Source organism: Rhodnius prolixus, unplaced genomic scaffold, assembly GCF_049639745.1.
Source record: "Rhodnius prolixus isolate KJV_2025 unplaced genomic scaffold, Rpr scaffold_7, whole genome shotgun sequence".
NCBI lineage: Eukaryota > Metazoa > Arthropoda > Insecta > Hemiptera > Reduviidae > Rhodnius > Rhodnius prolixus.
The window spans coordinates 38316383-38343156 of record NW_027411582.1 but is presented as its reverse complement, the minus strand read 5'-3'; the positions used below and the strand labels follow the sequence as shown (position 1 = coordinate 38343156).

General features: G+C 33.6%; 2 protein-coding genes across 2 annotated transcripts; one reads left to right on the top strand and one right to left on the bottom strand.

The window, feature by feature from the left end:
• Nucleotides 1-1108: 1108 nt before the first annotated feature.
• On the bottom strand, nucleotides 1109-26757 carry LOC141447591 (pancreatic lipase-related protein 2-like). Its single transcript, XM_074115298.1, has 7 exons — nucleotides 26617-26757; nucleotides 3979-4093; nucleotides 3748-3902; nucleotides 3046-3291; nucleotides 1934-2119; nucleotides 1670-1853; nucleotides 1109-1585 (listed from the first exon to the last, which is right to left on the bottom strand). Exons 3-7 carry the CDS (start codon nucleotides 3779-3781, stop codon nucleotides 1528-1530), a joined length of 708 nt encoding a protein of 235 aa, XP_073971399.1. The 5' UTR covers nucleotides 3782-3902; nucleotides 3979-4093; nucleotides 26617-26757; the 3' UTR covers nucleotides 1109-1527.
• Nucleotides 15300-22241, top strand: LOC141447582 (cytochrome P450 4V2-like). The gene is made up of 11 exons (XM_074115284.1): nucleotides 15300-15537; nucleotides 16044-16153; nucleotides 17186-17273; nucleotides 17428-17616; nucleotides 17701-17770; nucleotides 18824-18953; nucleotides 19375-19414; nucleotides 19946-20049; nucleotides 20293-20533; nucleotides 21110-21289; nucleotides 21952-22241. Exons 1-11 carry the CDS (start codon nucleotides 15363-15365, stop codon nucleotides 22128-22130), a joined length of 1506 nt encoding a protein of 501 aa, XP_073971385.1. The 5' UTR covers nucleotides 15300-15362; the 3' UTR covers nucleotides 22131-22241.
• Nucleotides 26758-26774: the final 17 nt, after the last annotated feature.

Here is a 26774-nt window from a genome sequence, read left to right as displayed (position 1 = left end):
TACTAGGCGGAAATAGATTCAATACGAACTCTGTCAACTAGACGGCTGTTTTGTGGGAGGGGGTCAGCACCGGAAAATACGAACTATTTTTAGCTGAAATCCCCCATGCAATGACCAATTTTTTTTAAACTGAGTTTTTCCCAAACAAAATTTAATCTTAAAAAATAATGTTTTTAACAATCACACTTATCACAGTTTACGTTATTAAATTTTGCTTGAAATTTAGGCTCAAACGTTGGCGTCATTATCGTACATGATCACTAAAATTCACGATAAAATTGTCAAAAAACATAAATATCATTTAAACGAAATGCTCATCTAATTTTGCTCAAATTTAGTATTTTTTTTAATACTTACTAATAATTAATAAATGATAATTCTGTTCATTACACGGAAATGGAACATTAGAGGCAAGCTCGACCAGATCTCTTACACAGAAGTGCCCTTTAAAAGAACTTTTCCCGGAAAGAATATTTTAAAGAAAAGTTGTAAAAGTTGTAATGCTCAAAATAGTTGGAGCCATTTTCAATTAAATTTGGGGGAAAAAAAGTGAAAAATTGATTTAGTTAAATGGTAACTTCCGGTTTGCCAATATTTGGTAGCTCATTATCCAAGAGCGATGGTGCGTCTGTGCCAGATATCGAATATTAACGTCCGGAGAATTTACGACACACGTAGACATACAAAGGAACACTTATTCCAGATTATTGGGACCACAGACCGGATTCGACTTGTGAAATCTCCTAATCAAAACACTCAACGAATGCTATATTTCCTTTTATGAAGGGCAGTGACAGTTATTATAATCTAGGACCATATAAAAAGTTGTATTATAAGATGCTTCCATTTCTAGCTCTGGAATGTTAAAGCAGTAGTAATGTCCCTTCTGTTCTACTACCCGAGAAATTATGTTTAAAGTATTTAGACGCAGACTTGACACTTGCCATCTATTTATGTGGGATGTTTACAAATTGTCTCGGGGTCTAAACCAATTTATATTCTAAGAAGAAGCAGAAGTAAGGACCTCCTGTGGAGTTGCCAGGCTTAAGTTTTTAGTAACTTGTATCTAAAGGTGAACCAAATGTTATGAAACAAATAATTTCCAACTTTAGTTTTGGCAAACACTACTAGAGTGCAGTTTGAGAAAATGATACTACAGAAATCTATAGTGAAGCTACTACTAACGATTTTTCTTTTAAGCTTTCGTACAAACACATTAAATTGTTACTAAACGTTTGTTTCTAATAACTCCACGAGATTTTCGGATAGCTCTAATACATTAGAAACAATGAGAACACCCTAAACTTGTACTGTACACTGTCGAGGTTTGATATAAGAAACATTCTGCAATGTGTTCTACTGGCTATCTTACTTATCATTATCGACACATGATACATGTCGGTGGGCCTGGAATTCAGTGCACAAAAGTAATGCCTAATTTAGTCCTTTTACTAGAATCACTAATTTTATTTAAAATAATATTTCAACACAGAGTGTAATAATAAACACAGAAATAGTTATTATTTTTTATGTTTTTCCCAAAGCGAATTCTGGCCAGGTGTTCACTAAAAATGTACCATTGGTTCTGAAAATAATAATAATAATAATACAATTTATAAAACAGTTATTTCAAAATAACAAGTAAAAATATATAATATTGTTAACTTACTTGGAGTCCATGTACTCGCCTACCAATTGGCGATCTCGGTCTACCAATGGCGAACAGACTTGATCGATTTCATTGGTCAAATAATCGTAAAGTCGATAAGTACAAGGCTGGGCCCAAAATGCTTTTCTATTCATAATTGTCAACATGAAATAATATATGGCAATACGATGAGCGCACTTTGAACCTGTAGGAGAGCAAATATACACGTTTTATACGATAATTTAATCAATGAAATTTTACTGTTAGTATCACAGCAACACTGACTAGAATAGCATTGTGGTTGTTCATCTCCTTTATTAAATATTACGTCCACAGTACCAACTGCCTTCCAGGTGCCTAACTGTCCCATGTTTGTGTGGTAGACATCTACGATTTTGGCCACTATAGGTGATAGATTGTAGGCTACAGGTGGTTGGTAAATGGCTGCCAAATATTCCGGTGGATCTAGAGCTTTAGAATAAATGTTTAATTAAAAAATAAAAAAGTTTAACAAACTTAATGAAGTGTCAGTTTAATTAAAACTTAATTTTTTGTAGGCCATATGTTTCCAGAGAAATTTTACTGGAAGGCCTAGTGAAAATCTGGTGTGGAAACTCACAATATTTTCCCTTACCACAGTTTCTATAAATAAATTAAATTTTCTTTAATCTGCAACTTTGAGACCAAAAACTGATTGACTCCAATATTGATCATGATTACTTTAATGGCACCATATTCAACTAAATCTCTAAAAACTTCAAAACGAAAATATTTTCCCACATTAAAATTTAATTGATGATACATGCGTACAATACGCTGCAATTGTACTTTAGAGGTCGAAAAAATATTCCAACTATTAGTATAAGTATTCCTAATGGACAATAAGTAAAGTAAAAAGTAAAGTAATCGCCCACTTTTTCCCAGATGGGTATTAACGTACATGCTGTAACCACTACACCATCATCTGCCCCAATAAGAACGACTAATTGGCTAATCTATGAAAAATCGTAGAAGCTGTTCTCGATTAAATCTCGAAAAAGTGAAAAATCGATTCAGTAAATTGACTTTTCCTAAAGACTGATTTTGTTCCAAAGCTTATTATCGATCCTCCGATGGTGGCCCCCTAAACAAGACCTCAAATTTCAAATTTCCGATAAAAAAAAAAATCGATTCATTAAAATGATCCTTTTGGTCGAACAATTTTTCTTTAACATACGTAATCCTAATTAATACTGAATTAATGGAAGTCCATAGATACCCTGAAATGGTACTTTCAAAGAAAACTACTTCACTCCTCGCCTTAAAAAAAAAAAAAACAGGATGTGCATAAAATCGAAGAGGCTGTGAATGAAAAGAAAGATATTTCCGCTTAAAATACAAACAAAACAAAAACTTACCAGTAATCCTAAAGATGGAGCCTTCAAAATAGCTGCCAACATAGCTGGCCACAAGCGAGCCCATACTTCCGCCAATTATGTGCGTATTTTCCGGTTTAAACATGGGTAGATATTTGTAAATATTCAACAAACTTTTGGCAATACATTCACTTAAATATCGTGTGTATATTAACGGGCAAAATGATACGTTGGTATGTTTAAAATATTCTACGTACAGTAAATTCAACAGTGAACTGTTCAAGTAGGCTGTAAAAAATAATAAAATTTATTTCCATTAGAACAGTGTTGCAAGAGAGTATTAGAAAAGAGAAATTTGTTTTAGCTAAAAATTCCCTATTAGAATTTTAAGTAATTCTAACTTATCTACAACTTGATTGTAGATACTATTGAAACCTCAGGGCCAATTACAATAACTCTGATACCTCCTGCTCAAGGGCTAAGAGCTCCTCCGGAAGAGAAATAAAGTATTCCGGAAACTCTATAGTCTTAGAGTCGGGTACACACAAATGTTAAATTGTGGAAGAGCATGTCTTCCCTAAGACAAGTGGAAGGAGCTGAGAGAAGCAGTGTACTGGTAATGTCCTGTTTAACGACAGTTCTACTCCTGGAACTTACCTTGAAGGCCTGGAAAGTTAAGAGAAATGCAAGGAGGATACAATGCATCCTGAGAAATATTGGCGGTACGGTAGGTTCGCAACTCACCAGGTATCAACAACAACGAACTCACATCCTCCATTAAGACAGACTGTGCACCAGGCAGTAAAATCTTCAATGGACTCTCCAACAGAAATGGCGCACGCTGTATCTGTTCAGTAGTTTGTTCCGAGAAGCTCAACTTGTAAGGGACTGTTTGTTTACTGGAATTAGGTTAGATCTTCATCATTTATATTAAACTGCAAAATAAAATATAAACCTGCAACTTTGAAACCTTACCTTGTAAACAAATAATACTTGACATCTTTATTTGGGCAAATTAACGATGGCGCGGAGCACAGCTTTACGTCTCCAAGAGGGGATTTCTCGTCACTTCCGTCAGCTACAATCACTGCTACAAGTACAAGGAGCTATTTCCTCTCAGACTTAATTAAGACTTAAAAATCTGCTGTGAACAGACTCGCACAACTTTCTCTCAATCTTCTAACTTAATTTTTTTTCTTCAAATTACGGAAGTTTGTGCCATGTTTCTTTTATCATCATTAAACAGTGATAAATCAAACAGACTGAAACGTAATAAACTATACGGAAGTCACTGCTTAAGAACTAATCTACATAAAACGGACTGTTTTAGAAAAATGGATTCCTTTATAAACCTGCAACTTGGAAACCTTACCTAGTAAACAAATAATACTTGACATCTTCATTTGGGAGCACCAAGAGGGGATTTCTTGTTACTTCCGAGAAATATTAGAGAAAACTATGTGTAGATCAGAAAGTGTACCCACGGTATCAATAATTATAAAAACAAAAAAAATAAGGTCAGTAAACTTACTTTAGATATCTAGGTGTGAATACTTAGTTTAATAGTGAAATTAAAAATATTCAGGTAACACTGCAGTGTTATTTCTAAAAGAGGCCCACTACATCAAGAATATTATTGTCTGGAGCCAAGAGTAGCAGTATCTAGCAGTATTCCCTGTTCTACTTGCTTGTGCAAGAGCTAACAGGGAGTGACTATGCTAATTAATCCTCTAAAAATCCTACTTACCTAGGGCAAACTGATAGAACAAGGTTAGAAACATCAGAGTAGACGAACTAATGGACAAATATTCCAACAGAGTAACATAAGCATTGTCTAATCTCGCCGTTTTATTACGGGGAAAGCGGATAATTTATTGTTAGTTTATAGTTTCAGTTAATAGTTTCTGATAAACTAATATATGTTTTAACACTTCCGGCGGAAATCTAATCTATATTGCGGGAAATTATTTTTATATTATGTAACTATTCGTTAAGAAGTGTTTCACCTTAGTAAGTGAACTAACCCCTTTTAGTTGCTAGCAGGAAGTACAATAAATTTTAGTTCAAAATAGGACAATCGGATGTGAGAGATGTGAGATGAGATTATCTCGTAATCAGTTCCTACGCTTTCCTTTAAAACCAAAATTCTCAATTTTTATTACGAAAATTCTATTGACTACACTTCAGGAAGGAAAGATGGTGGTTAAACGCCCCTCTAAAGTGCCATTTTAAAACTGTCCGGTAGGACAGTTGTATAAGGGTTGATCGTCAAAAACTGCACGAAAAAGCGTAACGTTGAAAAACACCCAACTTTGACAATTTTTTTCTAAAGATAAAATTTCCAAATTTTCTTTATAATATAGGGCAAATCCTCCTTTATGACTTTAATTTTTTTGCAACAACATAGATTAAATAGATTTTGAGAAATACGTTGCTGAAAATGAGCAAAAACGGCATTTTCAGAAAATGTTCTTGTTGTTGTTGTTGTTGTTCTTCTTGTTACCTTTTTTGTAAACAACGTAGCGCCTAAACGCGCGAACCGATTTTCATGAATGAGGTGTCATTCGATTCGGAATTTTATGTAGATGTGCCTTTTGGGGGTCTCGACGCTGTACATCAAATGGGAGAGGAGTTAGCCCCATGTATGTGAGACCCCCTCCAAAATTATTATTACTAATAACTCTGTAAATCTTAGCCCGATTTTGATAAAATTTGGTAGGATGATAGGGTGAGGGCTTCCCTACGTAACATTAAAGCGACGATCTGCTCTTACACTTGTAAGGGGAAGTACAGCAATCGTTTCAAATTATCCACACGTGAACCGATTTTCATGAACGAAGTGTCATTTGTACGGATTTGCACTTTAAAAGTCTCGACGCTATGCCTCATAAGAAGGGGAGTTCGCCCCATCTATATATTGTACTGTCTTACTACCTGCGTAAGAATAATAAAAAACATATGTGCGAATAAAATATAAATTTGAAGAGAATCAGCTGATCACTTTACAGAACAGATCGGCCAATAATGTAAGATTTTATAAGAGTGGGTGGCGTATTCCCTCCAAGCTGTAATTTGTTAGAATAGTTATTTATTTATCCTCTAGATGGTTAACTGTACCGCCATTATGCCGAGCTTGAGAGAAATACCTTAACTCCTGGGATTTACCACTTTATTGCAACTTTAAGGAGAAAAAGCTCCTAAAATTTCTTTCTTATAAACGTTTTACATCAAATACTCAGATCTTTTACTTTTATTATAAACGTTTTCGACGAAAATAGACGCCTACAGTGGCTATATGGCTTCTTGCTTTCAGGATGCGTCCTACCGGTTAGACCAGGGGAACGGTAACCTATTTTAGGTAGAGAGCCATTTTTCCTTAAATAATTTTAATAAATCTTACCAAGAGCCGCAAGGATGGTAGTGTAAACAACTCTGTAGATCATTTGTATTCACAAAATTATTATTTTACGATATTCAATAACATTTAAATGTTTTATATATTTATTTTCAGATATTGCAAATTAATTAAACAAATAAATAATAACTTAACGAATGAAAAGGCGGCAGTCTTAAATCAAGTACTTTATTTTGATATTGTATAATTCTATTCAATTTCGAACCTATCACATTTAAAATTATTTTTGAAAAAATACCTTCAATAAATGGAATTTTCATTTGTTTCAATAAAATTAAAATATACAATGTATTTTGGACAGGCTGAAGAGCCACACAATTTGGATAAAAGAGCCGCATGCGGCTCGCGAGCCGCGGGTTGCCGACTCCTGGGTTAGACTATAATATCGGATGATACTGAACTCCTAATATTCCAAACACTTTCTTTCTTTACAGCAAAAACCTAAATAGATGTAATCGATTCATCGATTTAATCGTCTACGAGTGGAGGGGTAGGAATAAGTGAGTTACGAATTGGCGTACGAATTTCTATTCGTAAGTAAGACATGGTTGTAAGAAGATTTGAAATTATTTGTAAGTTCCACCATGAAAGAATAGAAAAGTTTAATTCAATTTTGTCTTTTTAGAATGTCCCTCATAAAAGAGCGTAAACAGGGTAGAAGAAGGGTGTGATGGGGGAAAAAAAGGAAAAGGAAGTGCGACAGTGAGAGGAAAGTATCGCAGTTAGAGTAGCGATCAAGTCACCATTGGCTAAAGTAGCTTCAATGGGTGGGGCTAGGTGTTAAACATGGAGGGAATTGACTATTGGTACCACTGTCTGTAAAGAGCGGTACGAACAGTGAACATTAAATTGGGCGGGAATAGAAAGATCAATCCATCCCTCTCACTCTCACTCATACTCTCTCTCACTCTCTTTATATATATATATATATATATATAGAAAATAAGTGTTGCCAACCTTTGCTTTTAAAGTAGGCTGTTCAGGTGTGTGCGAGATAAGATTGTATGATTTTGTTGGGGGGTGGTTGAGGGTAAGGACAGACTTGGCAAAAAGTGGTGTAACAGGCGAGCTTTAACAGTTTAGCCAATTCTAGATATATATATAAGAATTGCCAGTTCTTAAATTGGCCCCTATTGAATTTGTGCGCGCCCCCCCCATCTGGCCAAGAACTGGCAACACTGCTATGTATTTATTCCCTTACTATCCCCGAAGTCCTTCCCCAATTCTATGCCACCATCATCACCCAGGAACCCAAGTTTCCTTCATTTTTTTTTTGTATGGAGGGGGTAAAGGCAATTCTGCAACAATCTTTTCCAGTAATATCTCGTTTCTTCACCCTATTAAAGAAATGGTAGCTTGGAATTACCACCTCAGGCTATGGAAATCAAAGAGGTTTCGTAGCATATCCCAGGCTGACTATAAGAAAAGTGATTTCCACCATCGAAAACTCTGTGAAACACACCTACAACTTTCACCTACCGCAGATGATGAAATTAATTTCTCTTTTTTTTTTAAACTAACTAGATGGCTAAAATAAAAAATGATTCCATTGAAGGATATACGACACCGTAGCCCACCTGTAAGTAATAATATTATTTGTAAAAGGTAACAGAAGTTCAGCGCCTTCCTAAAAAAGGCCAATCAATTGAATTTCCTTGGAAATTATAAAAATTAAAATTAGGATTCCATTCGTCCCGTTTTGACTGGGGTTGCCCCATTTTGAAGATAAGGTTCCCTACGTACCGATAAGCATATCATTTTGTCCCGGTTATTTGATGAAAATCGAAAAATTCCCAAAATCGGTTAATTAAAGGATAGAACTGCCCAAAAGTTTGGTAGTCCTGTTTTAAATTCAGTGTAATGTGTGGAGTCCAGGTTAGTCACGAGTCAAGCTTAAGAGTAACCCGAAATTGTTAGCTAGATAAACTGTGTTATTTTTTTGGTAACCACTCCACAAAAAGAGGTGTCTTCAGGTGTAGCCAATGGGATGGCAGTAAATGACCAGAATTTAGCAAAATTCTAAAGCATTTGAAATGACGCAGAAAATTTCAAGTTGGATGTCTTGTAGGCGCCATGTCCTAAATTAAAAAAAAAAAAACGTTGCCCAGCTAAGGGAGAGGGCTGGTAGGGATAAAACACGGAAATTAATACTTACTCTTATTAATTAGTGGTTATGGGCGTGGACTAGTAAGAAGCAGATATGTTAGAGTCCATTGTGTAGATACTTTCCATTATCCCTGGTTTTGTTTATCAGTTACAACATACATGTTTGTTGTATCCCTGGCCAGTTTCGGGCTAAATCGATTAGGTGTAAAGAATTGGGCTTCATTTAAGTTTTCGTCTCCTTCTGCACTTGCTGACTAAATACTTCCGGAAAAGTTATTATCCATAAAAACCAATTTGTTTGGAAATCTTTATTAGCAGAGTCATTCAGCGCGATTCTACGACACCTAATTTGGTAGTTAGGCGCTAAGACCCGCCTTGAAAAAAAAAATGACGATTACTTTACCAATATTAGCGTATTTAGGGAAAGTAAAATTAGGAGATGAATCCAGAGTTTTTAGTAAAAGGGTTTCCTGATGGGGGAACATTATTGGTCTTGGCAGGCAGTATCCTTTTCCTTTCCCCCCCCCCCCCAAAAGGCAGCCCATGAACGTGGTCTTTGTCTATCGTGGAATAAATAATGGTCCAAAGGGATCCTGGGGAGAATTGAAAAAGGGTTAGGAGTTGTTGAGAGCTGCAGGTAAGAAAGGCGGCAGTCTTCCTCACTGAATCACACTTTTCCCAAGGAACTGTTCAATCTTTTCCACTTCCTCTTCTCCAGCCCCTGCCCGTTCCTTAGCTCCCAACGAACCAAACGATTTCCCCCTCTCCACCACCCATCTCACATCGTTGATGAAAAGAAAAACGGAGCTGGTTTAAGATGATTGAGAACGGGCAAGTGACCGACTTAAGTAGAAAAGCCTTTACACTGGAAACTACCCCTCTTACATTGGCAAAAACCAAGCCTCTGGACCCTGTAATTCCGCCGGGGTTAAAAGAATCCTCTGCTCTTTAAGAGAAAGAGATGAGAAGAGGGGTATATGGGAGAACGCCAGGAGAAGGGGTACAATTAAGGAGTGAGGGAGGAGGGTCCCCAGGCTAGAGAGAAGTTTAAAGGTTATTCAAGATAGCGAAGAAGAAGTAGTACAGAATTACCAAATAGAGACTTGTGACTCTGAAGGTGGGCGAACTGAGGACAATCTTCAGCCAGGACAAGCTTGATGATTTGAAGATAATGACGCGGCGTCCCCAACACCGAGAGTGCCTCCTCATCCCCTCAATTTACTTCTTCTTCATTTAAACTCACACAACGTATAATCATCGCTAATACCCTCATCCACTCAGTGATGCTTTCATTTTGTAACCTTCTTTTACAACGCATGCCCCTACCCCACACACATACACACACGCGCTCATCACAGTTTTTCTAACCAATCAAACACTGCGAAATTAACTACCAGAAGACGCGAACACTTACGACGACATTACTGCAATTCAAAACGTTCTAGAACCTACATCTCCAAACTCGGAATTTTACAACTTAATTACCTATCCTTACAATGCACTGTCAGTAAGACCCGACTTTAAGAACAAAGTGGCACTTTAGAGGGAAACGAAACTTTCTAGAAATATTATTCAATTAAAACTTGAAATATTGGAAATTCCGGCCAAATTGTAGGAGCCACTTCCGGAAAACCTAAAAACGGTGTAAAAAATACACTCCAGTAGGGTGGCACTTCCGGTAGAGGAGTTATCTTGGGAATTTTAAATTTTGAGCAATTATTTAATCATTCCTAATAATATGTAAGAGTTTGAACTTTAAACTCTAGAGGAAAGCCTAGCCCATTTCTGTTCCAAGAAGTACCATCCTTAATCGAGATTTTCTGAGAAAATATTTCAAAATAAAAATGTGGATTACTCGAGTAAAAAGTAAAATAAAGGTAATGCCTATTTTTTCAGGCGGGCTTAACGTCCAACTACCTATTAGGTGTCGTGGACGGAGGCGAATAGCAAACATACTTTACTGAAAATTTCTTTTATTAACCATTAAATAAAATCCAAGGCCTAAGACCGGGAATCGAACCCAGTACCACTGTACATATTAGCTTCGCAGGTCTTGCCTCTAACCGCTCGGCTACCGTGGCGCCTGATTACTCGAGTGTGTATCTGTAAAAAGTCTAAAGAAAAATCCATGGACCCATTTCTGGGAAAATCTCGAGAAAATGGAAAATTCGCTTAGTAACATTTCCCCGTAATTCCTCAGAGGGAGGAATGGTATCCCCAGCAACCGGAAATTACACAGACTCTCTGGGGGAACACCCAGTATGAGAGGGAAGCCGGCAGGATGTGAACACCATTCTCTAAACCTTTATGCCTCTCTCCCTGAAGGAGAAATACATCCTCCCTCACTAACCTAAGGCTTTCTGAGAACGACAACGTCCTTCCATGCCTGCGTAAAAAAAAATCAGGTAAGGCTATTTACTCCGCGCTGGTACTTCGAAGGTTCTGTTTTCGGCATAGTGGGCTAGGGAAGTGCTGGAAAGAGATGGGAGCAATCTTTCAGGGATATCTTTCCAAACAAACATCTTTCCCAGATATTTTAAGGAAAACTCCTTTTGCTTTACGTTGTCCTTGTAGGAGCAGTTGTCTGGGACACCACAAGAAAGTAGAGATCGGAATTTGCTCTCCTCAACCTCTGCGTAAGAGAAGGACATCATTCAATAGAAACAATAAGTCCTTAGTTTAAAATTAATGTGTGAGCGGTTAGTGAAATGTAAGACAAGAGGAAGATTTCGAAAATAGAGACAGACACACTGTAAACTTGTAGACCGATACAAACTCAGACAAGGAGAGTGGATAATTGCGTGGAGAACTTCGGCCCCTCTCTCACAGTCTTTCAGACTAAGGCTTCACTTCACCCCTAAATGCTCCACCAATTATATGAACGAAGAATAGACACAATTTGGAGTTGAACTCTGCTGGCGAACTCAGTCAGATTACCCATTAAGCACTGGTTTAGTATTAATTAAAGCCCCTTCCCATTTCTCTCTTCTCTCAAAGAACTAAGTGCGATATTTGTTTAGAGATGTTAAATATCGGAAGCACACTCACACGAATTGCTCTTACTTCAATTATCTTTATTATCCTGAGTGAGAAAAGCCGGAAGTAGATGTTCTCTTTGTGCTCACCTTTTTTTCCATTTATTAACGAGGGTGATGGTAGATCACGAAAAGGTAGAAGGCCTTAAGTATTAGGTACCTAGTTTTGCAAATATAGCGCTAGACGGTAGCGTAAGTGCAGTCGAAATCTCAACTCCAAACTGATCCGATGTTGGATACAGTCGAAAACCAGTCATGAATACAACTAACATGCGTACTGCGGCAGATAAAATCAGAATTTAAATTACTGTACTAGAATACAAAGGAAGTGGAAATAAAAACTGACTACCACCTTTTTCAATGACACTGACCCAAAACCAGTATTATCATAAATGGAATACATGTGCTGCTAACACACAGGGAACTATTTAATAAAGCTAAAACTCCAAAGAGAAATAGTCAAAATTTTTATTTTATTTCATTTTTAAATAAAAATAGGATCAATCCAATCCAATCCAATTTCCAGAAAAACAATATTAATAACATAAATAATACAAATAGTTCTCAGTCTATAATTTAGGTTTATAATTAGGTTTTAGCATAGCATTTTATTTTACCGTTTAGAGGTTATTATAAAGATTTATACAATACAAATAGTTGACATGTGGCTTTATTTAGAAAATTTTGTATATCTGTGCCAAAGAAATCTAAGTTAAAATGATTGCCCTATCCGAAAGATAGGGGAGTAAAAAATGTAATTATACTTGCAGTACGATACATTGAATGGAGAATGTCGTGTAGTTTGGGATGAGAAAATTGATATAGTTTCAAAATAATTCAATGTTCAATGTTCGTAAAACAGATAAAAATAAATAAAATAATCATTAGATCTTCAAGACATTTCTTTACATTTTATGATCAGCCAGAAATTCCCTCTGATAATGAATTCAAAGAAGACGTGGATACAAACTTCAGTTAACTAATGAGATCTCAAAAAAAAGTAGCGACAACAGAGCTCCTGGCGTCCGTTTTTTTAAATAGAGAAAGAAGACCGGTCAAAACTTAAGGTTAACTTACTGTTTCTTTTGCATGTTATTATTCAGATAAATTCCTTAGTTATTTTGTACAGAGTTAATCTCTTATAATGAAGTAAAATTGATTTGAATGTAATGAATACATTAAGCGAGGAGTAGGGCGTTATCTCAAGGTACGAGGTCAAGAACAAACAAGGGAATTACTCAATCGAAGCCAGTTTTTTAGTTTATTTTGATTTACATTCTTAAAAATATAATTTGCTAAATTAATTATTATAATTACTACACTGTAATTAAGTCACTAACCTAGAGTAAATTTGATAATAACTTTTACACCTCTTATTGTAATTAGGGCGTACCTGTCGAGTAAATCTTGTGATCCAACATAAGTAACTTAAAAAAGAAAAATTTGTTTGAGGTTTAAATTTTGATTTTTGATTTTAGATACCACGATGGGACGCTTACAATAAGTTTTTCGATCAATTGAACTATCTGAAAGTGCCACGTTATCGAATAGTATTTTCAATATTTTGAGTATCTCTCGAAAAGGACTCCTTGCCCATTGTTTCTAGATAAACTTGATCAACTATTGTATGCCATCCTTAAGTCATACCATTAGAGACCGGTTTCGCCAAGTCTCCCCAGCAAGATCCTTTTCTTCTGCTTTCCTGTGTCTTCGCAGGGCCATCACTGACACTCTGCTGATCTTTCTTTGCATCCAATAACGGAAATTTCTACCAATCTGATGATACTTTTATTCTCTCTTCTCATCACAAAACCTAACTCAGCCTCTAGACCAGCGGTTCCCAATCTTTTTTCATTAGTGTACCCCTTTACCTGAATGCTTCCTCAGTATGTACCCCTAATATATATATATATATATATATATATATAAAATAAATAATCGTATTCTTGATTTTACGTATTGTAACTTTAAATTAACAGCAAAACAATCTGAATATAATGTGTCTTGTAAAGACCATATACATATGATATGTTCCTATTAAAAAAATCATCTATGAATAGGTGAACATTTCAAACCAATAACTATTGCAGGGGTCGTAAATTGAAACAGCAAAGCGTTAATAAAGGAGAAGTAAATTATATGCGCGCCATGTCTAATATTAGTCAAAACTAAAGCGACATTTTTTCGAATTTTTACATTTTCAAGAAATCATTTAATAATTTTTGATATACAAATCTATTTACTTTTAAAAAAAATACTGCAGTATCGAATGAGTACTTAATTCTTGTTACTTAATTTATATGTTATTCAGTTTTATTATAATAATTTTGTAATTAAGTTGTAGGAATCATTTGTTATATAATTTCTTTCTCATTAATAATATATCTGTATAATTTTTATATCTTCCGCCTTAATAACTTTTTTTTTGCGTACCCCTAAACAATCTTTCGCGTACCCCAGGTTGGGAACCGCTCCTCTAGACACTTTCAATGTCTCTCCTCTACAGAGGAATGGTTATAAAGAATGAAAGAAAAGATTGGATGAACAGAAATTAATTCAAATCACTTGTCCACTCTGTTAGTCCTGGTTTAAATTCAACAACTTCTGACAGAGTTCCGCTATCCTGGGTCACATATGGACAAAACGTCTAACTAGGATTTCTCAAATCTTGGTACAAAACTTTGCTGCAAAACTTTACATTAAGGGTGTTCTCAAGATCTCGTCTTTAAGACTCTGAAGGTCAGATTCACATATTGTACTTTATTTTCATAATGGCCGGCTCTCACAGGAGTTTTTTAAGTGAAGTTGGGCTGAAAATCAATTATTAGAGAAATTACTTGCCCAATTCCAATTAGGATCCCCAAAACCAATTTCCCAAGAAAGGAGATTTTAACTGAAAGTAATAATCCACAGGCTCAATTAAACAGACAGAAGGAAATCGTTGAAACTTCACTTTTCAGTAAATTACAAATAAATTAAAAAGCATTTAGTTAAGTACTACTTTGGAAATACAATATTTTTCATATTGTTTTTTGCCTTATATTAAGTCTGGAGTACTTATCAAAGTGAGAAAGTGGGAGAGTACTTAGGCGCTGCAGCCTGAAACCTCCTTTTATATATAATTGTATCAATTCTCAAAGTGTAAATAAACTTCAAATTTTAAAATTTTTCATATTGCTACGTCCTTAATTTTTTTTTAAATAAATTTAAGGCGCGTAAACATCTGAGATCATTGACGTCCGGAGTTTTTTTCAGTGTACTGCCAGTCTCCGGACAGTGTTCTCTCGTTACAGACAACACTGTCCATCACCGGACAGTGAGCTGTAAGAAGCTCCTAGAAAGAGAAAATCTAAGGGTCAGCAGCTGGATTCGAACCCTTGATCTTTGCATGGGAATCTATTAACTAATCACGAACTAATCCCCTCCTTCCTTATTACGCCTAAAAACGAGTAAGTTAATTAAACTACAACGGTATCCATTTTTTTTTTTTTAATTACTTAACTTCCGTTTTTTTGTACAGAAATTTTTTTTTTAGATCTTTAAACCTCTTAATTTAGACCCGGAAGAATAACTTCTTTCGAAAATGAGTTTAATCTTCAATGCCAATCCATCTATCCATATTGTACCAAAGATTGTTGATAAAAAGAACTACTGTTAATGTTAATTCAACTGATTTTCAATTCAAGGTTGAATGTTTTCCTGGATTTTTCTATAAAACCACTTGACTTGGAAATCTCTGACACCATTACTTGTGATCTACAGTTCTAAGAGCAGCGGTACAGTTTTAAGCAGTCCGGACAAATATGATTGCCATTATCGTTATCACGTTGGTTGTCCTAGTTGTAGCCTACTTCTTGATAACTGCTACCTATAGAAGTCTGAGAGCATTCAGAATGGTGGAAGGAATACCATCGCTTCCGTCTCCTGTCCCTCTTTTAGGACATAGCAAGCTTTTCTACAGTCTGAAATCGAATAGTGGTAATTTATTCAAGATTATATTGGTTTAAAAAATAGTGTTTTTGTTTACAATATTATCATTTTTGTTTAATTTAAATTTATTAGACTTATTTGGGATATCGATTTTTGAGAACGGAATTTTTAAAGTTGAACTTTACTAAATCGATTTTTGACTTGTTAGCTTAAAATGTATTAAATCTTTGTATACTCATAACATATCTGTAGGTCTACAATTTAAACATTTTTCCGCGAAACTTAATTTTCTGGAAAAACAAGGAAGATAGCAGGAATGGAACTGGAAGATAAAGTGGGGTTCCTAAAGACAGAAAAAGTTAAGCCCTCCTCTAAAGTGCCGACAGATGTAAATTGTACTACCTAAAAACCTGTATGATAATTATGAATTGGAAAAATCTCAACTAAATGTACCAATTACTTTACTAAACAAATTACTTCTTATAACGTATACTTACCTTTAAACTTATTTCTTAATCAAATATTAAAATTCATTCATTACTATTTATTTTTAGATTTTGTAGAACTAACATCACCTGTATTAAAGACTGCACCTGTCAAAATGTGCAAATCTTGGTTTGGTCCGAAAATAATAATAACAGTACTTGAGCCGAAGTACATTCAGGTAAGTGTGTAATATGAATACATTTCTATATAAAATTGAAATAAATTTATTTATATATACATATATTTTTGACAATATATGCCGGACACTTTTAATAAACCCTTTTATTTATTTACACTATGTGAACAATGTGCACATAATGTAAATTTGATAATTGTGTCAGAATTCCTCCAGGGGTCACCGCCACAATTAGTGAGGCGTGTTGATTGATAGGAGCCAGCCTGTGCTGGAAATCTCTGAACAGAACATATTGTATATATTAGATGTTTTTTTTTTTTGTTTTTTCCACTTTATTTGTATATTTACAACTGCAACAATTGTTGCATCAAGTAAATTTGATCTTACTGGTTCAGTTCACTTGTAATGTCATGGTTAGAGCAATCACCCACTGGTGAAACTTTTTAGAACTATTAAATTAAAGAAACTATTAGAACTATTAAATTTATTTGATATAGTTTTTCCATTAAGGATACTTCTGGGATAACAGAGTGGTTAGACTATTTAGTTGCCATATTACTGTAATGAACGGTCCTTCTTTTGTTCAGTTAAGAAGTACGTAGAATATTTTTGCTGCTAAAATATGTAGGAGTTTTAAGAAAAATCAATTAATTTTCCATCTTTTTGAATTTTTCTCGAAAAAGGCCCAGAGAATTTCTTTTAACTCTGAATATACATTACACACACAGATATATTACTTTCAAGATATATGTATTAATAATTTTTTTCAAGAAAAATTAGGGAAAAATTAGACGTTTTAGGGAATTTCTTAGGGATGGATTAGGTTTGGCTTCCCTGTAAGGTTACATTTCATTAACAGTTAAATCAACATCCACAATCAACAATTAACGATTGTACTAACTTTAATTATTTAGGTATGATTCATATGTGATAATATTCACGTTTGAAAATTATGCAAATGTTGGTTCTGAAGAAAATTTGAGATTAGTAAATTATTAAGAGAAAGTTATGTAAGTGTTCTCCACGGATTTTCTCATTTCATATTATTTATATGACTTAATTTGTTCTTTGTAGACTATTCTATCAAGTAAAGACGCATTGGATAAAGATTCAATTTATAACATTTTACAAACTGGTGGTTCTGGCGTGTTTAACCAAAATGGTAAATAACATTATTTAAGAAGAATTATTAGAGGCACACTAAAAACAAACAAGTAGCACCGTCATATTCTTACAAAACTCGAAACAAATTGTTTCCATCGCCAACACTTCTATAATATGGTCATTTCTTACAAGATTATTTGCATTTATTACAGGTAAAACTTGGCATGAATTACGTAAACCTTTAGATAAATTTATGAATATAAAGTTGATTGAAAATTATTTCGACAATTACCAAAAATCTGCCGTTCAGATATGTGATAGTATAGGATATTATGCTAATACTGGGGAATACATAGATCTGAGACATTGGATGGGAAACTTTACTATGGACGTGTTATCAGGTTTTTTACTATTTTTTTTTTAAATTCAAACTTTCAGGTCTACTTTTAAAACATTAAAACTAATTAAATTTACTATTTTCCAAGGGGCCATTTTTGGATACGAAACTAAACTAGCTTTAAGTAAAGACTGTTCAATTGGAAAGAAGACAGAACAGTAAGTAATATTTTTATCATTAACAATGACAGTGTAAAGTCGATTTCAGTGTTAATTCACAATTTCATCAAACCTGAATTGTCCTGTAAGTTTGCCAAGGCTAAATAATTATGCCCGCGAAGGTCCTGCTTTGTAAAAAAAATGTGGGTACTTTTCCGCTAGCCGGGCGCAAGCGAAAAACAGTTTTGGGTAAAACTGTTTTCTTTACAATTTATTAAAATTTGTTTATAGTTGAACTTGTTTTGCTTACTATTAATTAATATTTGTTTATAGTTGAACCTTTTCGACTTTTATTCCGTTGACTTGACTCGCGTTTAGTTCACAATTGGCGGCATTTGCGCCCGGCTAACGGAAAAGTAGAAAAGTACCAAAATGTGATTAGGACTCCAGGTCTTAATAATGTCGCTGATTTTATCCTTCATAGCAGGAGTTTTTTTTATTTTTTTTAAATTTCTTATAGGTGTCAGCCATCATCAAAGAGGTTGATTAAACAATTTAGTGCAGAGAATTTGACTTCTTCTTGCGGCTCACACAATAAACTTGCTGACTCAGTGAGAGAGGTTTTCATTAAGTTTGTGTGATATTTAAAATTTTAATGAATCGTGAAAACATTTTTTGTAAAAAATAATGTAATAAAATTAATGAAACCTTGTAATTATGTAAAAGTAAATGTTTTGTGCATAGGTTATGTTTTTAGAATCGGGAAATAGTAGCTTTACTTTTTAATTATTTTTGAGTTTTGCTTACGTTGAGCAATTTTTCTTCGACTGATTTGTTTCTGCATTTTAAAGTTGTTAAGATAATTTAATTCAAATGGTTTCTTCAATTTTTTTTGAAATTGTGGTTAAGTTAATCGTCTTAGTATTAAGAGTCAGCAAATGTAATGCGAGGTGAAAACATAAGTTAAATCAAATTCTCCACACCATACTGATCAGCCTACCTCTAATGATGGATGGAAATCCCGAACCCGGTTAGGGATACCATTAAACATGCTGCGGCCTTCGACAGATAAAAGCAGCGATATAATTTCTTTTTATTTATTTAAACTTTCAGCCTCATCAGTTTAGCAATGAAATTGATATTTAAGCCACATTTAATGGTCTGCCAAGCGTTGCTTCCTTTGTGTGAGGATGGACGGGAATACTTGAACGGCGCTAAAGAGTTCTGGTTGTTTGTAGGAGACGTAAGTTCATTAATTTAAGTTGTAACTAGTATTTTTTATTTTTTAAGCAGACCTGCAAAGCTAAGATATATTGTGAGGCTAGGGTTCAATTCCATAGGCCTAGGCCTTGCATTTTATTTGATGAGTCTATATGAGAAATATTTAGTAAAGTATGTCTGCCATTGCCTCCGTCCAGGACACCTCAAGTTGTTAGTTGTTCATAAAATACGCCTGGCAAAAATAGGCATTACTTCACTCAGTAATTCTTTTTTTAAAAAAAATCTCCTGAGGTTTTGCTAAAGAAATGAACTTTAAAAAAGTAAGTCATATTGGAGTTAATTTACAAAAGATCTTTGTTAAATTTTTTATACAGCTGAACATATAAAATTGGGTCACATATTCTTCCTTTCAGTTTTGACAATATTTACTGTCTTGTTTCCAGATATTACGAGGAAGAATTAATCAGATTGGTTCTTCAGAAGGTAAGCACTACTTTACTTATTTTTCTTTTTCTTGCCCGTCTTAAGTGAGATCATTACTGCAGTTTAGCAATGGTTTTTTTTTTTAAAAAAAAGTCCAACAAATTTGGTAGGAGCAGATTTTTATTGAAAAAGTAGACGTGCCCCGCAAGACAGTATGTCGTACTTTTTATTAATGATGTTCATATAATAGATACCAACTTATCATTAGAAACATCAGTTTCGGGAGGGGGTCCCCTGAGTTTGAAAAAAGCGGTTGGTCAGAGCACTCTAGTACGGAAATGAAAAATTGATATTTTGGTACCCTACACCCATTATGTGAAAACATTATGGAAAGTTATCAATTAAAATCTCTCATCCGGAAATTGTTTAATTTTTTCTTAACAAATTTTTCGATATTTCCTCGGAAATGGCTCCAAGTTTAAATAATGAGGGGGCAAGTGAAGGCCAACAACTTTAATCAGAAACATCCCCACCTCCTTATAAGAGAAAAGAAAAAAGTCGTATGAGTGATTCAGAATTTTGTATTTGCAGACTTTAAACCAAAATTTTACTCCGACATACTAATCCAAAGGGCTGAGAAAGCTGGACTATCACACCAGGAATTGTCTCGTCTTGCCACTGACTTAATAATAGCAGTAAGTATTAACATGAACGTTCTAAGTGACTAATAATTATTTCTTCTCTTTGATTTTATCCGCGCCATTGCATGTTTCTTGTATCCCTCACCGGTTTAGGATTTTCATCCATGATTAGTAGTAGATTAATCAGTTTGGTGTGGAAATTTCGACTTTACTGTGTGTCCGTCTCACACTGCGATTGCTGAGATGTGCATGCTGAATCTTCTAATCTCTTTCTAAGACTTTTTTTTTTTTCAACAGGGATTCGATGCTCCAGCGCTGATAACAGCATCTGTTATCATGATGTTAGCCATGTTTCCAGAACACGAAGAAGCAGTCTATCGTGAACAAATGGAAATTATAGGAGAAGATCTGTCCATCATGCCATCTTGGAATGATTTTTCTAAAATGCATTACCTGAACAGAGTTTTGAAAGAAACTATACGTATCTTCTGTCCAATAGGGATTGTGAGGTATCTGAAGAAGGATATTAAACTGGATGGTAAGTGCTATTGCAATTGTTACAGTTGTTATTTTTAATGGACTTATCGTATATATTGATGACATTTACTTGGTGAGGGTTTAGGTATTGATGAGAAAGATGATGTAGCGAACTTTTTATTTTATTTTAAAGTTAAATATTTTTGAAGTAATCATCACTAGAGCTGGGCCAAACCCCTAAGAGCCTAAAGTTATATCTAAATTCCCAATTAATGAGATGTAGGCTTCGCTTTATTTGTGCAAGATACAATACCGAATATCTAATTTGAATGATAATTCTCAGGATCCGGGAAGATTTTAGGAAGAGTTTGGCCTTTTCCGAGGTTTCAAAAACTGCGCAAAATTTATGGGCAATTTCTGTTTTTTCAAATAATGGATATAACCTCTCAACATATTTCTATGGCTCCGGGAATTGTTACAGTATTGTAGAAAAGGGTACAAACTACTCAATAACTTTACTTGAACTGGGAAAAAGTGGAATTTGAGAGAATTATGAAGAATGTGAATATCAGCGCCACAGAATCGTTTCATTTTATTCCCACAAACTGATTTTCTTTTTTCTTTGATTTTTCCCCAGATAAGTTTACACTTCCCCAAGGTTGTTCAACATATTTATCATTTTACGATCTGCACAGAGATCCTAAGTATTGGTCACATCCACATGATTTCCATCCTGATCATTTTCTACCTGAAGAAGTAGCGAGAAGACCAAAAGGAACATATCTTCCATTTAGCTGGGGACCAAGAAGTTGTCCAGGTAAGTTATGGTAACCATGTTAAAATGTTCTAGGTTTTTCTTTTTTTTATGACTTTGAGAAATCTACAGAATCTCATATTTGGGTGCCTTAAATTTTAACTTTTAAGATCTAAAGTACACCATCGAGTTTTATGAATATTTCGCTAAGAAACTTTATGATATAGGGATGCCAGCGTCAAGGGATGCATCCCTGAAAATGAGTCTAGGCCCAGCATCTTAAAGTAACAGTCACTGCTCAGAGGTATCCCCCTTGAGGAGCCAACTTTTTTTATCACGTCTCTTGAGTTGCCCTAATCCTGGTCTATTTTATTCGTTTATTGAGTTTTCGAAAGAAAATCTCGTATATCCATCAAAACTAGGACTGGAGTTGGAGTTGAATTAGAACCCAGGACGGAACCTGCACCCCTAAGTCGCTGCACTCTAAAAAAAAGTTAATCCCACCTTTCCATAAATATCTACTTGATACAGTCACAGTTGGTCAGAGTTAAAGTTTGAATAAAAACAAAACTTAGCAAAATTTTATAAATTAAAAATGGTGGAATATTCATACCAATTTATTTTTTTTTCTGTCAAAATTTGGAAATATATTAACTTGTTTTACGCCTTATAAAACTATTTCTTTTTATTGTATATTTTATAAAATTTCTGTACTTTCCAAACAGGTACACAATTTGCTAATGTTACAATCAAGGTAATTCTTTCTCGTCTTATTAGAGAGTTTAAATTTCTAACTGATTTGAAATTTGAGGAACTACGATTCAAATATGCTTTATTCTTGGAACCAGAAAATGGATTTTTAATGAAAATACAACGGAGGATACAGTCGTCAAACATGAGTTAATAAAAAATATTTGTTTTAAGCAATTTTTTTTTAGTGAAAATGATCTGAGTTTTCTACTTTTGTAATAAAATAATAATAAAAAAAAATTAAAGCTTGTAAACAGTGTAAATTTTGTATTTTGCTTTTATGGATTGAAACGTTTCCTATTTTCATTCGATTTCAGCGAAATGTGTGATTTTACTAACTGAATAAATGTGTTCTACATTCTTCCGAAGTTTCAAAAGAAATGTTATGAATTAGCATTCCTGATGAATCTTACAGTATAACTGAGTGAAGTAGACTTCTCTCAAGAACGAATAGAAAACAAAAGGAAGGACTCAGAAAGGGGGATATAAGAAATTTTGACTTACTTTATTCACCATTTGCATTTTATTCAAAGAATGTGAAGAAATACATAAAAATATTGATATATGTATATATAACTTACATAGATCATTTCTATACTAAAAATATTTTAAAGTACAATTAAAATAATGGTATAATATAATTTATTTATATTCACTTTATTTATATATATTTACGGTGATTACATGAGCGATTTAATATATTTTTCTTTTTTAAATATTAACTCCGACGATTTTGGACAGATAGTCTTTCTTTTTTCTTTTTTTTCAGTTTAAATTTTCACAATTTTCCCACCAATTGTATTAATTATTTTTTTTTATTCTATTTTTTAAAAAAAGTTATTCAAAACAATATCTCAGTCGATTGAGCATTCTTACTTAATACACGCATCAATTGTTTTTTTGTTTTGCACAATTATTGCCCACAAACATTCTGTGTAAATCTTTCATTACCATTATTTGAGGAAGAACAAGGAGAAATTTAAAAAAAAAGTGTATGTACTTCATTTTATTTCAACGTGGGAGGACTTTGACCAAGGAGGATTATGCTAAAGGCTACGCTGCTACAGGTGATAAAAATGAAGTCATAAATAATAAATAAAAAAAATCATTAAAATGTTGAGGTTTGGCTAAGTTGTGAAAATACAATTTCTACTTGTTGCACATCATTGAGATGGGTGTCAAAAATAAGTTATTCTTAACTTCACGGATAAATTCAAACCTTCCGAAGAATGGACTTGGTCAAAATCGTCTTTAATAAAGAAGACTGATCTAAAAGGTGAAGATAACCATGAAAATACAACCAATGCAAGCGACAGAATTCACGCGAATACATAGACAAGCTACAAAGCAGCTCATTGAGAAATCGATTACACGTCCTAGTTACAGTTCAACGCCAAACAGGTTTACCGATTATTTTACACACATTCAAGTGAAACAAACATGGGCGAATGCAATTGTTCCCTCTCTATCATGTGTTTCCTGCACACAAATGCTTTAGACAAAGAAAAGTGTGTCTACGCTCAACAATACAACTACTAGTGTTTTTCGATGGTTCCAGAGTTAGCTTTATGTATGACGCTTTGAAAATAGGTTCTTGGTCTCTTAGACTAGGACAACCAACTGCAGGATGCCTGTAAAACAGAAGATCACAACGAAAAGAGAACAATCTGGGTAACCTGTGCCCTTGCCAACTGGTCCTTATAGAAACGAGGAAATTTACCGGCTATCTTTGAATTTTTCCTTTACTAATAAGTTTAGCATAAGTTTTTCGTTAGACTAATTTGAATTAATGTTACATGTGCAAATTTAAGATAACGTTCAAATGCTTGTTAAATAAAGAAAGCAATGGAAGATCATTGTTTTTAAACACAAGTGGAATAAATGCTTACATTGAGGATGGTAAGATATTGGAGATGACGAACAACGACTCGGGAAGCCTTCAGACTTAATTAGCCCATCTTTTATTAAAATTATAAAAATCAAATTCGTATGAGTTGAAAAAGATACAACAAACAAAAATAATCGAAACAATGAACCCAATTATAAAATACAAATGGCTAACAAATCGCATTGTATTTCTCCTTGGCCAAACCTTTCAGTTAAATTAAGTAAGGTGAAGAATCACAACAAGTAATTGCACATAAATAAAACGTAATTACATTCAAAATTATAAGATTCCTCCCACTTTTAGGATTTTGAAAATAATTTATGGGTAGTAAAAATGCTAATCATACAAAAAAGTAATCTTAAATATTGAACTTAAGTTAAAAAACTTTACCTTCTTTTTTTTTAATTTTGAACAATACTTAGTATGCCCTTAAATTATTTACTTAATGTGAGATTCCCGCGTTTAATTTTATCTCTTTCAAATTTCAGTCCACTTTTATGATGTCATTTAAAAGCTAAATAATAACACAATTCAAATTCTTTCGAAAAAAAAAAATAGTAAACAATTGAAATACCCAATTTGTTGCTTTTACTTACGTCTTAGTCTTGTTGACGTTTTTTTTACTAAAAATAACCTAATTTAATATGCCTCTGAGCTGCCAATTCTAGCCAATGCATAGCACATCTTTCAACAAAAATGCACTAAGTGAGAGATAAGACAGTAAAAAAGACATTAATCAGAACAAAATTTAGGCATCCCAATTTTATTTTTTCAAGTCAAAGAATTGATAAAGCTATTTTAATTGTTACCAACATTACTCTCAAATAATGTCGTATTCTTTGATTTAAGAAAAATAATAAAAACAATCGTTTGCCAGCAAAAATTTGACATTTCTGAATCATTAGTCCATATAAGCAAATCCAATCTTTTTTTTTAATGAACTTTAAGTGCCTACTATAATTAATTACTTTAATTATAATTTTTTTTTTTTTTTTTTTAATTACTATTTATTATTGGCAACACTAAATTCGCTCATGTCTAAAAAATGTATGATATGTCTAAAAGTTCGACAATTCAAAATATAAATATTTGAATTGTCGTAAGTACGATATCTTTTTAATTACTTTTTTTTTTTAATTTTAATTTTAACGGATAGTATTTAAATACTTTTAAGAAAAATTGCTAATAAAAACAATAGTGAGCATAATGATCTTTTTAAAATAACATAGATACAAATATTTGTGAACACATTATTATTTTTCCAAAAACTAAAAGTTTCTTTAAGAATACACTAAACGGGGAACCATTTTGCACAAAAAAAAAGGCATACAACTATCAATTAATACAAGTTTTTGTTTTAAACAAATTTATTGTATGTTTATTCTTCTAGAATATATAAAGGCAAACTTTTATTTATTTTTCAATTATTATCTTTCAATACCATTACACTATTAATGAGAAAATAAAGAAGTATATTTTCTGCTTTTAAGAAAGTCTACGACAATTTTTCATGTTTTTTTCTAATAGAAAATTCAAATCAATTACTATTTTCGTCTCAGAAAAAAAAAGTTGACTTGAATGAACTTCTTAAAACTATTCTCGAGCCAAGCAGACGTTTGGTTCTTTCACAATGCTGAAAAACTATCCAAAAAAAAAAAGCGTTACCTAACCAGAAAATGGAATTAACTTTCTTTGTAAAGATGGTGGTTTGGCAACAGTGTCAGACAACGAAATTTCAAAGAGAGCCAGAGTACAATGCTGGGGATCTTTTTTAAAGCTCTCTGCTTCCCATATACCGTCCGATTTTTCTCGCTGATACGAGGTTTGAAGAAAGAAGAAGATTTAATTCAGGTACTAGGTAAAATTGCAAAGTCTACCCATCTTTCCGTATGATCTAAAAACTACTGTTGGCCGCGAGTCACTAGGCAGATGTTTGTCTAGTTTTTATGAATGGGCTCTGCTGGTGCTCAGTTCGTGTCTTAAACTAAAACCAACCACTACCCTAAACATTTTCCTAAAAACATATTATTGCCAAAGTATAAAAGAAGCACCATTATGATTTGACTTTCATTCGTGGTCCCTTTTCCAAGTTAAATATACTGACCGTTATTGTTTTTTTATTAACATTTGTTTGAAAGATTTCTGAAGCAGGAAAACATCTCTGATTTAGTAAAACAGAATTTAATGTAAAGCAAAAACTCAAACTGATGTTCTCGTCACATAGCAGAACTTTTCGAAAGTTTCAAACTATGCGAACGCATAAAAGATACCATTATGTTAGTTTTCGCTGCAAAGAAATCTGCTGACTAAATGAAGCTCAGCTGTCAGAAATTTCCGCCTACTTAAATGGTTTTGGGGGACGAATTGAAGATTAAATTAAGAACATTTTCTCACCAGTCCAGAAACTGTTGAGAATTTTAACGGTAGTTCACGTAGTCATTAAAAACAGAATTTTCTCTATTGCAACCGATGCTAATGATAGGCCTTGAATAAGAACTAAGAGTATGGAATTGGCATTAGTGACACCCAAATTTTGGAAGAAGTAACTTTAAACTCATCCAAGAAGGAGAGAATTGAAAATTACGTAAAATGGAGTAATTTCTTGTAATATTTATACAAATAAAAATTCATCTTCAGTAGTAAATTAGTTAAATTTAGTGGTATATAGAATTTCGAACTGCGTGAACACTGAGGTACCAATACAAAATCAAAAAAAACATGTTGATACTGAAGGAAAAATCATGCTACTTACCCCAAATAGAATTTAACCAAACTGAAGCTATTTCACAATTCTAATGAGATTTATTTAAAACAGGCAAAAATCCAACAAATTTTCTTGGAAAATATGATGAACATCCCTAAAGAGGCAACCTTCAACAATTTTCTCAATTACTTAAACCATTGCTTTCT